Source organism: Cricetulus griseus, chromosome 4 (assembly GCF_003668045.3).
Source record: "Cricetulus griseus strain 17A/GY chromosome 4, alternate assembly CriGri-PICRH-1.0, whole genome shotgun sequence".
NCBI lineage: Eukaryota > Metazoa > Chordata > Mammalia > Rodentia > Cricetidae > Cricetulus > Cricetulus griseus.
Window position 1 is genome coordinate 3,241,235 of NC_048597.1, and position 13,939 is coordinate 3,255,173.

At 41.7% G+C, this 13,939-nt stretch overlaps 1 protein-coding gene across 2 annotated transcripts in view; it reads right to left on the reverse strand.

The window, feature by feature from the left end:
* Dyrk1a (dual specificity tyrosine phosphorylation regulated kinase 1A) overlaps positions 1-13,939 on the reverse strand; it is a 116,334-nt gene that overhangs the window by 67,891 nt on the left and 34,504 nt on the right. For both annotated transcript variants that reach the window (XM_035444275.1, XM_035444274.1), the window contains exon 2: positions 7,366-7,451. In XM_035444275.1, coding sequence (XP_035300166.1) covers positions 7,366-7,375 — 10 coding nt within the window. In that variant the 5' untranslated portion in view covers positions 7,376-7,451. The remainder of the gene's footprint in view (positions 1-7,365; positions 7,452-13,939) is intronic.

A 13,939-nucleotide genomic window follows, 5' to 3' on the forward strand; every position in this document is an offset into this window, starting at 1 on the left:
TGTGTACACACTGTCTGTGAGATGGGTGTGTGTGGTGTTTACACAGTGTGTACACTGTCTGTGAGATGGGTGTGTGTGGTGTTTACACAGTGTGTACACTGTCTGTGAGATGGGTGTGTGGTGTTTTTACACTGTGTACACACTGTCTGTGGGATGGGTGTGTGTGGTGTTTGTTTACACAGTGTGTACACACTGTCTGTGAGATGGGTGTGTGGTGTTTACACAGTGTGTACACTGTCTGTGAGATGGGTGTGTGTGTGGTGTTTACACAGTGTGTACACACTGTCTGTGAGATGGGTGTGTGTGGTGTTTTTACACACTGTGTACACACTGTGAGATGGGTGTGTGTGTTTTTACACACTGTGTACACACTGTGAGATGGGTGTGTGTGGTGTTTACATAGTGTGTACACTGTCTGTGAGATGGGTGTATGTGGTGTTTTTACACTGTGTACACACTGTCTGTGAGATGGGTGTGTGTGTGGTGTTTACAGTGTGTACACACTGTCTGTGAGATGGGTGTGTGTGGTGTTTACACAGTGTGTACACACTGTCTGTGAGATGGGTGTGTGGTGTTTACACAGTGTGTACACACTGTCTGTGAGATGGGTGTGTGTGATGTTTACACAGTGTGTACACACTATCTGTGAGATGGGTGTGTGGTGTTTACACAGTGTGTACACTGTCGGTGAGATGGGTGTGTGTGTGGTGTTTACATAGTGTGTACACACTGTCTGTGAGATGGGTGTGTGGTGTTTACACAGTGTGTACACACTGTCTGTGAGATGGGTGTGTGGTGTTTACACAGTGTGTACACTGTCGGTGAGATGGGTGTGTGTGGTGTTTAAACAGTGTGTACACACTGTCTGTGAGATGGGTGTGTGTGGTGTTTTTACACACTGTGTACACACTGTGAGATGGGTGTGTGTGTTTTTACACACTGTGTACACACTGTGAGATGGGTGTGTGTGGTGTTTACATAGTGTGTACACTGTCTGTGAGATGGGTGTATGTGGTGTTTTTACACTGTGTACACACTGTCTGTGAGATGGGTGTGTGTGTGGTGTTTACAGTGTGTACACACTGTCTGTGAGATGGGTGTGTGTGGTGTTTACACAGTGTGTACACTGTCTGTGAGATGGGTGTGTGGTGTTTACACAGTGTGTACACACTGTCTGTGAGATGGGTGTGTGGTGTTTACACAGTGTGTACACACTGTCTGTGAGATGGGTGAGTGTGGTGTTTGTTTACACAGTGTGTACACACTGTGGATGGGTGTGTGTGGTGTTTACACAGTGTGTACACTGTCTGTGAGATGGGTGTGTATGATGTTTTTACACACTGTGTACACACTGTCTGTGGGATGGGTGTGTGTGTTTACACAGTGTGTACACACTGTCTGTGAGATGGGTGTGTGTGGTGTTTACACAGTGTGTACACTGTGAGATGGGTGTGTATGATGTTTTTACACACTGTGTACACACTGTCTGTGGGATGGGGTTTGCCCATCCAGATGCTCTGCCCACCTCTAGGGAAAACTGAAGATAAAAACCTATGTCGAGCTGTCACTCTTTCAGAACTCTGACGTTCAGTTTTTTTGTGTGTGTGTGTGTGTGTGTGTGTGTGTGTGTGTGTGTGTGTGTGTGTGTGTGTGTGTGTGTGTGTGTATTCATGTGTGTCTGGTCACAGGGAGGCCAGAAGAGGGCATCAGATCCACTACACCGGGAGCTATAGACACTTGTGAGCTGACAAGTGGGTGCTAGGAAGAGCACAGTGCTCTCAGCTGCTGACTCATTAAACATTCTTTTAGATGTATGCTATGCTGGTTGGGTCTTGTCAACTTGACACAAACCTAGATGTACCTGGGAAGAATGAATTTTTTGAGAAAATGCTTCCAGAAGATTGGCCTAAAAGACAAGTTTGCAGAGTACTGTCTCGATTGTGGGCTGATGCGGCAGGTCTAGCCCAATGTGGGTGGTGCCACCCTACACAGGTCATCCTGGATGGCTCTAAAAGCAAGGCTGAGCAAGCCAACCAGCAAGGAGATTCCCCATGGTGTCTGCTTCAGTTCCTGCCTGACTTCCTTCGATGACGGACTATGATGTGGAACTACAAGCTGAGTTAAGTAAACCCTTTCCTCCCCAAGTTGCTTTTGGCCATGATGTTTTATCATGGCAACAGGAACCTAAGACAGATATTTACAAGACAGCATTAAATAAAAGGTACTGTGAGGACCAGCAAAATGTTTTTCCCCCTAACCCACATAGTAGGAGACAACTGGGAACTACACACTGTCCTCCGGCCTCCACAGGGGCAGGTGCCTTTTAAACATTAAGATAATGTAAACAGCTGCTTTTTTCTAGGCCGTCAGAAAAAAAGGCTTACTACCTGAAAAAAAAATCAACTTTACAGTGAGACTGAAGCACCCTACCTGTGTGCACAGGCACCAATTTCTACACTGCGTACACACGACATGAGCAGCATTGCTTCTGTTTAGAAAATGCAAGCTAAAATCACAAAAGATATGCAACCATGAAAAGAAACAGTAAATAGTGAGAAGCTCTTCCAGCATCTGCAGTGGACACTCACAAGCTGGCAGAGGACCCTGGAGACTCACAGAGAGCAAAGCAGGAAGACACCATAGACCCTTGACCTGTGGCTGAGAAAAAGGCCATCCTCCATACTATCACAAAGAAAGGGAGCAACTGTGGCTTTCACCTTCTGTCTATCTCAAGCAGCTTTCCCTTCCAAAGCCAACGGGAGCTTAGCTTTAACTGTACCAAGTACCACCACCCAGAGAGATGCAGTCACACCTAAGCCATGAAGTGCTCTAAAGTTTCCAAACCCCATGACCTGAGTTATCCCAGAGTTAAGAAACTTTGACATTCAAGCCAAATATTCATGAGTACTTGTTAGTAACTTTTAAAACTGAGAAAAATGTTAATTTACAAAACAGCTGAGGGCTGGAGAGTTGGCTCAGTGGTTAAAAGCACATGTTGCTCTTGCAGAGGAACCAGATTTGATTCCCAGCACCCAGATGGTGGCTCACAACCACCTGTAACTCCAGTCCCAGAGGATCCCACGCCCTCTTCTGTCCTCTGAAATGACCAGGCATGTACACGGTGCGCAGACATATATGTAGAAAAAACACTTATAGATATTAAATAAATCTAAGAATAGCTAAGCATGGTGACACACACCTGTAACTGCAAAACTCCAGAGAGAGAGGTGAGGAGGGGGGTTCTGAGTACTAGGCCAACGCTGGTACAAGTACAGTTCCAGGGTGCTCAGGGCTGTGCCACAAAACAACCTTGGCTCAAGGGATGGGAGTGGGGGTGGGGTGGGGGTTGCTAACTTAGACTAGGAAACGCTCACATGATGAAAACGCTCAAAGCAGTGCACACCAAGAGCAACCCGTCCGCAGGAATAGTTAGGTCTACATCTGAGTGATCAAGACCTGCTCCAAGTGACAGCAGGTCACTGGTACCAGTCACTGATGGAACAGTAGTCAATAGGGACATCAAAGGCATTCCACACAAGCTCACTATCAGGATGGCTATTCAGTGTGGTCTCAACTTACACTCACAGAGCAACAGACAGGAAGCTCAGTGCATTTCCTATTGGCTTAGCTAGCATTTCTCTTGCTGTGCTCAAAATCAACTTGGGAGGAAAGGGTCTACCTTACCCTACTGACTATCAGGTCACTCCATCACAAAGGGAAGTCGGTGGAGCAGGAACTCAAGGCAGGAATTGAAGCAGAAGCCATAAAGGTGGCTTGTTCCCTATGGCTTGCTCAGTCTGCCGTCTTATAGCACCCAGGAGGCTCAGGATAGCAACTTTGAAGCCAACCTCATCTACATGAGACCCTGTCTTGCAGGGAGGGAGTATACGATGGGGGTATATGCTCTTGCCGGGGGAGGGGGCAGTGTTCAACCACATAGAGTAGCTAACATCAGGTGTCTTCTACTGGTTCCCACCTTCTTTGAAACAAACAGGTTTCTCATTGATTCAGCTAGACTGGACAGAAAACCAGCTCCAGACACTGCCCTGTCTCTACCTCCCCTGAGCTACGAGTGTGGTGCATTGCCACCAGGCTATCTTTGTACATGGGTGTTGGGGATCCAAACTTGGCTCTCACACTTGCTCAGTGAATGTTTTGCAAAATAAGCTACCTCCCACCACAACAAAATTCTTTAAGTGACTAGCATGTCACTATTATGTGCTTTAAAAAAAAACAAAAAAACAAAACAAAACAAAAACCAGCTACTTTGTTAAAGAAAACCATTAAAACAAAGAGAAGGACCAACTGTCTTAAGGAACAAGTTTTCCCAAGTAATGGTCCACAGGATGTGAATGAGTGTAACTCAAAACACAAAGGTCTTTTATCAAACACTGAAGAAATACTGGCCTCCTTCCTGCAGGTCATTCCTGCAGGAGGCTTTATGTTAATGTATGTGAACCTGAGAAAGGTTTCCTTTTTCCTCCCCAAACCTAATCTTAGCAATGATCCTGTATTCAAAATAAACTGAACTTGGTTAGGTATAAACCTATCATTGTGACGTTTAAACGGGAAGAAGGGATTATGTAGGAGGCAGTCACTTAGTCTGGAGGTGGCAGACAGGGTGAGGAAGGACAGAAGTCTGCCCCTCACTAGTTCTAGACTTCTGTGTGCTGTACATCATGCCCCTAACCAGACTCTCCTGCTGAGACGTTTCACTAGCCCTGGACAGATTTTTCTAAGTGGACACTGGAGTGCTGGCTGACACCACTGCTGTGAACACAATTAGATATATGTGTGGTATTTTTGCTACATGTGCCTTGAATTTCCATAGGTGAGTGATAAAATGTTATGATATACATCCATTCCATGACACAAGTGCTTATACATCCACCCCTGCTCTAAAGGGACTATGACCTTAGATAATTAAATACCCAGAATCCTTAGAGGCACAACACCCATTACAGTATTGTTATGGAACAAGCATTAGCCAAATAAATACACTCTTTACATACACTCTTCCAAAATTTAAAGAAAACTCTGAATTTACCTAATACTGAGTTCTAGTTCCATTTAACATGACAAAAGAAGCTTAGAGTTTTAATAAGTGCAAAGCAGCCAGCCAGTACACACCTGTGCTGGAAACACATCAGTTTGATTTTATTTTAGCTCAGTGTTCAGTAAAAAACTATCTTTCCTTGTCTTTTCTGTCCTTTCTCCCCAGCTTTACTGGGTGTAACTAGGAAAAACCAAGTGTACATACCTGTGATATACTGCATGATACTTTACGTATATAGTGTACAATAGTAAAGTTTCAAAAACAACAAAAAAACAAAAAAAACCTAAAGAAGTTACCACAGCTATCACCTCACACAGTTACCATGAAAACGGATTACACTTTGAGCACAGAAAGGGAAACAGTCAATGCCTACTTCAATGGCTTTCCCTGCTTTCCTCTCACTACACTCCCATCAGTGAAATGGAAAGGGCAAGTCAGTTACCATTCCATTTAACCAGCACAGCAAGGCCAGTACCATGAGCAACGTGTGACATAGCAGGGCACTCGCTCTCAGCACTGTGTAAACTGTGCAGAGATCATTTTCACTGAAACTCACTGGAAGCATGTATGAATTGTATCAGCCAAAGTATAAGTAATATTAAGAGGAAAATACCATATTAACTAATCAGGGAAGCTGATGACTTTATGATAAGAAAAATCAACTTTCAAATTGTAAATGAAAAATACCAACAATGTACACATATGTTAGAAAGAGCTTTCTTGGATTACATTTTTCTTTTGTAAGGCAATGAATATTGGTTACATTCCAAAAAAGCCAAAACACTAGTTTGTATCACATATCTAAATCCACAGAATTATCTTATATTGTAACACTTTTAAGTTAATTAGGTATCTTTTAAAAACAACATTTACTTTCCATAAAGCTTTTAAGAGAAATAGCTGCTTGGGAACACGTTGTATACACCTCTGATTATAACAACTTTGCAAATGGAAAACCTCAAGAAGATATCTCCCAACTGTGAAGTCCCAGCTAACTATCAAACAACAGAAAGCTACTTTGTTCTTACTGACCTGAACTCTACAACAAAGCAGACAGCATCTGCCTGGCATAACCCAGATGCTACAGACTGCAGCCAAGGGGCAACCTAGGAACTGACAGTGCTGACCAACTGTCCGTGCAACAACAAAAGGCCAAGTTTATAAAATCTAAAGGAAATGTTTCTGTAAACATTCCTCTTGGTTCTTTTATGCTGTTCAACATCAGCACTGCTGCGATTATAACAAGCAGCCACTGAGGCAGAATGTGTCCCCAAATGCTGGGGCGTCTAGGCAAGCACACATGGTAAATCTGCAAACATGCTTGTGTGAGAAGCACCACAGAAGGATAACTAGTCACTGACTTGACAGCTATCATCATAATCCCAGAAGCAGCGGGCTCCTAGTGTAAAATACAAGGGAACTTAACTTTCCCAAACATTTAATTTATAAATGTTATATCCAAACACATTTTGTCATAGGAAATTGAATATCTAAAATCTCATTCTAAAGCAATTTTTTAAAAAAAAAATTTTTTAATTTTTTTAAAATTTGGGGTCACAAAAGATAAAGATCACCAACAGCTATACCAATCATCATCATATACCTACTCAAGATTTCTTTCCCAGTTAAAAATCATTTCAAACATTAAATTTATAATATAACCAAATAAAACCTCAAATCTACCAGTAAAGGCAACTTCATTTAACAAAATGTCTCCCGTTTACCTAGTTCACAAGCACACAGGTTGGACACATTTGACCCACTGGCTCACTGTCTTCTTTAGTCTGAACGGAACCACACTCACAATGGAGGAGTCTGTTTTACAATACAGCAAGATCCCATCCATTAACTATGAAGTAAACAAACATACTTGAAAACAACTTCAGTTTGGATATAAATTCAAATGACATAAAGATGAAAGAGAGGGGAAACTACAAAAACAATAGTGGAAGGAAGGAAGGAAGGAAGGAAGGAAGGAAGGAAGGAAGGAAGGAAGGAAGGAAGGAAGGACAAACCCCAACCTCATGTGCTTAAAGGACCACATTTGCAAGGGCAGTCAATAAGTCTTATTGAAATTATCTTAACCACCACTCCCAGAAAGTTTTACTATGTACCCATGGGAATACAGGGAGACATATATTTAACCATAAAAGTAAATGTTAGCTCAATTGCTAAGAATTACTCCACTGTTCACACACTACTAAACTGAGTACTAAGCCAAGTCCCAGAGTCACTCTGAGTGTCTTGGTAACACTATCAGAGAGTACACTAACAGCCAGAGCTCTGCTGTATATCAAAGTGTGCATCACCTGTATGCATCGTCTTCTTTCAGGTCTCATATCATCCTGATGGGGTGGGGGAAGGGAGGGAAGAGTCCAGCAGCAAATCTATAACCCTGTGAAGAAAAACAGATTACAGTAAGATATGATGATGCAAAAAAATTACCCCAACTGAGAAGTATCTAATAACTACAATCTCCAAAACTAAAGTTATTCCAAACTTGTCAATTTAATTCACTAACATTTACCTGAATAATTTCTACTCATTTATCAAAATCAAGCAAATAGAAAATGTAACAACTATCATGAAAAAGAAAAAAGTTTTGCTGAGCATTGATGGTGCACACCTTTAATCCCAGCACTTGGGAGGCAGAGGCAGGTGGATCTCTGAGTTCGAGAGCAGCCTGGTCTACAACAGCTAGTTCCAGGACAGCCTCCAAAGCTACAGAGAAACCCTGTCTGGGGGGGGGGGGGGGACGACAAAGAAAGAAAGAAGTTTTAAAATGTGCCTATCTATGACCAATAACCATTTCAGGCACTTGTAGGCATCAAGTAAGCATGAGTACTACGCACTTTCATATAACTTTATCTAAAGGAAACAAACCATTATGATCTCGTACAATCCTCACAAACTAATACAAATTTTAATTCACTTTTCACAGTGACTTACTATCAAAGCAGAGGCAATAAAAGCTATCTGTAGGGAAGACAGCATATCAGTCTACCAATACTATTTGTAGATTAAATTCAGAGACATTTTGCAAATGTAGTTATCCTACCCATGAGCCCTCCCTTGCTCCAAGCCGTCCATTTTAACCTCCTATGCACCCCTCCTCTTTATTGCTTCCACTGGTGATTTCATGATGGTCGGGACAATTCCATGACACATGGTGGGAAACTGGGTGCCATCTCCAGGACATCAATGGGGAGCACACAGTGACAAGACAGAAGCAAAGACCAGTAGGCTGAAGAGTAACTCACAAGCGATACTGTGAAATCCAGGAAATATTCCAAAGGAAGCAGGGCTGCTTATGCTGCCTAGTTCTCAAGGTAGCTAAACTGATTGATTGACTGACTGACTGACTGACTGACTGACTGACTGACTGACTGACAAGCAATGCCTAATGATTCCTAAGATAGTTAGGCTTATGTCCTAACTTTTTAAAAAAGTTTTTTAATGTAAATTTTTAAATGATTTATCTATTATTTTATGTGCATGGGTATTCTGTCTGCTTGTTTGTGAGGGTATTGGACTCCTTCGAACTTGAGTTATAGATAGTTGAGCTGCCATACAGGTGATGGTAATTGAACTCAGGCCCTCTGGAAGAGCAGCCAGTCTTCTTAAATGTAAAGAAACAAACCAACAAACACAGAGATGCTGCTAGTCATGATCACTATAGGTTGTGAGAAAGAACAGACAAAACCCTATCTAATCTACAGTTTAGGCAAGCTGTCCTCCGTGGTGCTGTCTGTGTTCCCGATGCCTGTAATACCAACACTCTACATAATGACTTCCCTCCAGTTATCCCTTTCATAATCCTTTTCTCCAATTTAATCTATTTTCTGAAATTACCATCCAAGGTCTTACTGTATTAGTGTAGTCCATTATTTCAGGTAAGCTACCAAAAACAAAAATATCATCTAGACTGAAACAATTTACAATAACTGTAATTCCCAACAAGTAGTGTTAATTAGCCCAAATGAACTTATTAGTAGAAATTCAAATAATACTACAAAATAGTAAGAAAACTAAGTCTGAAGTAGGATATTTTTAGGCAAGTGGGTCATATAGATAGATAGATAGATAGATAGATAGATAGATAGATAGATAGATAGATCCATCTCCATTTACTGTTACCAAATATTTTTTCCACTTATTTCTCCTGGGTTAAAAATGCAACTCTGTCCTCCAAACAGCAGCAAAGGAAACACTCCACTGGTGAGCAATCAGCTCAGGATAAGGGGCTAAGTTTGTGAATCAGCTTTATATTGCAAACTACCTGTTCTGAAATCACTACCTATATCCCTGGCCCCTTCTAAGTAACCGACAGCCTTTCCAGGTCAGACACTGCTGCTACCGAGACACAACCCTGCCAAGGGGCACCAGTTCTCAATACAGCAAGACGTATGGCTAGGTGCAGACAGGTGTGCAGCTGGGTTCATGGCTTAGGTGCATGGCTAGAACATGATTTTAGAAACATCATGCATTAATGACTATTCATTTGAAAAGCAGCCCTTAGCAAAAGGCTGACAAGTACCTACAAATCACAAAACTTGCTCGTGGTTTATGTGTCACCAGCCATCAGATACTGTGGGAAAGAACCTGTACTCTAAGACTTCCACCACAGATAATCCAAACACCATTGGCTGCTTTTGCAGTCTCACTTCAGATAGGATTTTCTTTTTGAAGAGCCTTAAAACATAGTCATATTTTTTAAATTTCTGAAAATATAGTCAATTTGTCCCTTTTCTCTCATAAATGAAAGCATTTTCAAACTGTGGAGGATAGCAGTAGACACTAAGGAAAACCATAAACAACCCCTACAGAAGGAACCTCTCTCTCCTGGTCCTCAAAATCTTTTAGTGTACTTCAGCTCACATTCTGCCAAAGGCTATTAATATTCTATGAACATTTCAAGAACTCAGCCTAAGTAGTTTTCTGAACCTAAACTTGCAAACTACTCCAGCTGTCTGAGATATCACTGAATAAAACTGACCTACAGCTCATCTTCAGAGTGTCAACAGCCCGAGGCACACATGGTGTGCAGAGGAAGGGTCTGAGCTTAGCGCCTGGGTGTTCATCTCTGAGGAGACTAGAGAACAGCAGTGCCTTTCTGCTGGTATTTACAAAGGCAACGCTGGGCAGCCAGCATGCACAGCAAGGCTGTGACTGCGAGAAGCAGGTAGGCTCTGGTGAGACCAGATCAAAACAGGAGCGAGTGAACTCAATGTCAGGTACAAAGCCTTCACTAACGCCACAATGGACTGTAATGGCACCAAGCTAAAGAACATCTCTAACTCCAAATCACTAAGCAGTGAGAAGCTGACACAAAAGGCAGATGAGCCAACAAGCTGCGCACCCTGAGCCCAGCACTCAGAAGGCACAGGCAGGGGGATCTCTGTGAGTTCCAAGCCAGCTGGAACCCCACAGTTAAGGCCAGATCACAACAACAAAAACCAATTTTTTAAACATCATCATATTAATGAGTTTCAAAAATCAATTAGGTACCACTTTATTAAACTCAGTGCAAATGCAGCTTTCTGTTGCTCTCGAATTGTACCTATGTAATCTATGTTTTATAAATACTTCACAAGTCATTCTAATCTATATGAAAAATATGATGCATCATGGAATTTAAAGGGACAGCTTAGGTGGCTCCAAAGGTACCATCTGAAAATAAGCAAAGCCAGTTAAGTTATAAAACATCTTAGATTTGGAGCAAGAGAGATGGCTCAGCTGCCAAGTATGCTTGCTATTGCAGAGGGTCCAGGTTCAGTTCCCACACCCAAGCGGAGGCCCACAGCCACCTGTAACTCCTGTCCTAGAGGATCCAACAACCTCTGCTAACTTCGAAAAGCTCCAAGCAGCACATGGTGCACATACATGCATGCATACATGCAAGCAAAAAACTCAAACATGTAAAACAAATATAAAAAGAGCTATAAAGTTTTACTCCATGAATTGAAGTTATGAGCCTCTAAAAATTATACACTAATTCCTACAACTCTGTGCTTATTTATGTGACAGATGAAAGTGGCAGAAGAAAACAAAGTCTTTTCTATGTAATTTTAGAAGTAAATTTTCCAAAACTACACTAGGTAAATGATTAAAAAGGGAAACAGAGCAATGTCATTGTTTGATACTTAACACAGAAGAGAAAATAATCTATATCTCTAATTTCCAATAAAATGATCAAGGGTTGTTATAGAAAAAGCAATTACACTAACAGGGGAGTTCAAGTAAGATCCTGAAAAACAACATTTTTCAAAACCTCCAGAAAATAATCACAGCCCTTTTTTTATTTTAACACAAAACCCAAAAGACTGTAGGGTGTGCTACTATGCCAGCATCGTTACTGAAACCACAAGGGAAGCCCATTTGCTGACACACTACACACCCAGCCCTGAGTCACATACACAGACACAAGGACAAGGAAGCGTCCTCACTCCCGCCGTGTCACATACACGGACACAAGGACAAGGAAACGTCCTCACTCCCGCTGTATAGCTTTGGGAAGCTAAGGGTCAAGGAGATTAACAGGTCAAAGGCCCCCACTATTTATGTGCCAAAATTCTCCTCACCTTAAGACGCTTCCCATGTATCATGAGATGGTAGAGAAAATTACAAAGATACAAGAAGGTGTCCAAGTGTGAAAGTGTGACTTTAGAATGTGTTCTATCTCAAACATGAAAGGAAAAAGTCCTAAGGCAATAAATTAGTACATAAAAAAGTTTCAACTTAGGCAAATGGAATATTAACTGTCCCCGAACTAGTACTGAAATTTTAATTGAAACATATACCAGATACTCCTTTTATCATCTTAAAAAAAAAAAAAAAAAACCACCGAATGAAAAGAGGGGGTGGGGGTAAGAAGCCAACACCACCAGACAACTAGACAACGCACAGGCAGAGTGAGCATAGGTCCTGCACTGTTCTAGTCCAGCAGCACCCTGGAGTGAGGAACAGCTGAAATGTATGCTAAAGAGAAAAGGGTGGGGTTGCCCTGAATCATGAGGGCTACAGATCCCTTTCTCCCTAAGACTAGGGAGAAAGTTAAGCTATTTCAACAAATCAAAGTCCTAACTTGGCCTCTAGAACCTAGTTGGCATTAAGTATCTGGACAGAGAAACAGATGGGGCAGGAGGAAGGCGGGTGAGGATCGGGAGGCTTCAAGAGTGCCAGTGAGTGCCAGTGACACCTCAGATCCCTGTAATTAGCTCCAAATACACCATGTACCCATAATGCACTGCTCTGCCTACTGCACTGTCTTCTCTCAGTCCATGCAAGCATACTAAGAGGCATCTGCAGCTTCAGATGGATTTCCCAGTCTATTCATGTATTGTTCTCTTTGATTCTGAACTCAGACCCTAGGTGCCATTACCAGAGCGATAGTATATAAAGTAGATGCCAGGAAGACGCTCCACCATATGCACAGAGAAGTCCCAGGTGGCTCTCTTCTAGCTCAAATCTCTGCAGAGTTCAAGGCCCACATTTCCAATAGCCCAGTGAAGTCAAAATTTCCATTATAATTCACTGCACAAGGCATCTTTTTAACTGACTTAACCTCCATTAATTAATTTCGTAAATCACACTCTCATATCCATTGTTACACATGAGAAAACTAAGGCTCAAAAAATTAAGTCACCCCAAATGAGACATAAGCATGTCAAAGACATTAAGTTTCATACTCAAAACCACTGCTCTTGGTCCATGCTAAACTGAACTTACCAATTCCCATCATTTGCCTTACTCGGAAACAAGGACAGAAGAACAAAGAAGAACGTCCTGTCCTGTATTCTCCTCCTCATCACCAGTCCAGTGTCTCAAACCAAAACTCTTATCCCCCTCCTCTGTCCTTTTCCTGACAGCACCCTTCTCGGGATAGATTTCACATGCAGAGTGAGGTCTTACAAACTGGCTTCATTGTCCATTTCTATCTTGGCCAAGGTCCTCACTCCCTTTGGACTTATTGCTCCTATCTCTTGACCTGCTATACAGCCCATGATCATCACAGATGTAGCCCTCAGAAGCCAATTGCGCCATCAGTCCAACCCTGTCAAGCATAATTACGCTGTTCAGAGGGTAAAACTCCTCAAGAATGAGTCTATTCTCTATTTTAAATGTAAAACTTCAAATCTTTCTTCTGTTTTCAAGTACGCAACAATGATTTTTAATTATGTGTTTTTAAAGGATATTAAATATAAAAAGGAAACAAAATTCACACAAAATTTGACCATCTATAGTTTGATGTCATTTCTGCTCCTTTTGTAAAATTTGTATTTCTTTATATCTAGAATACATTTGCAGGGTTAAACAATAACGTCAGCAGTAAAGAATGCACGTTGGCTACTTTTGCAGTGGACCTAAGCTTGGTTCCAAACATCCACTTGGGAGGCTCACAGTCACCTGTAACTCTAGTTCCAGGGGACCCAACACCCTCTTCTGATGCCTCTCCATAGGCACCTGGCATATGTGGCACAGACACAAGAAGATATACACAACAAAAAAGTAAATTTTAAAAACTTACAGAATATAGTTGCATCGTTCTCAGTAGCTTCACAATGCTCTACTGAACAGACATAGATGCATTCTAGCAAACACCCTGGGTACTGTGTAGGTGGTTTCTACTTTTTCACTACTATGAAATTTTGAAACCTGATGCCTGTTTTTACTCATCTTCTAACATGAATTAAGGGCAAAGTGTTATGAACAGAACTAAGTATTTTAAACTTCTCTTACTGGCTTGCTTACTTACAGATACCACCTAAAAATTATGTGCTCCAACCTTCTTTTATACTCTAGATCCTAAGAACTTACAAGAGGTGGCAGATAGTCTGGAGCTTCATTCAAACAAGGCTCAGATCCAGAGTTTCATGAAATCCA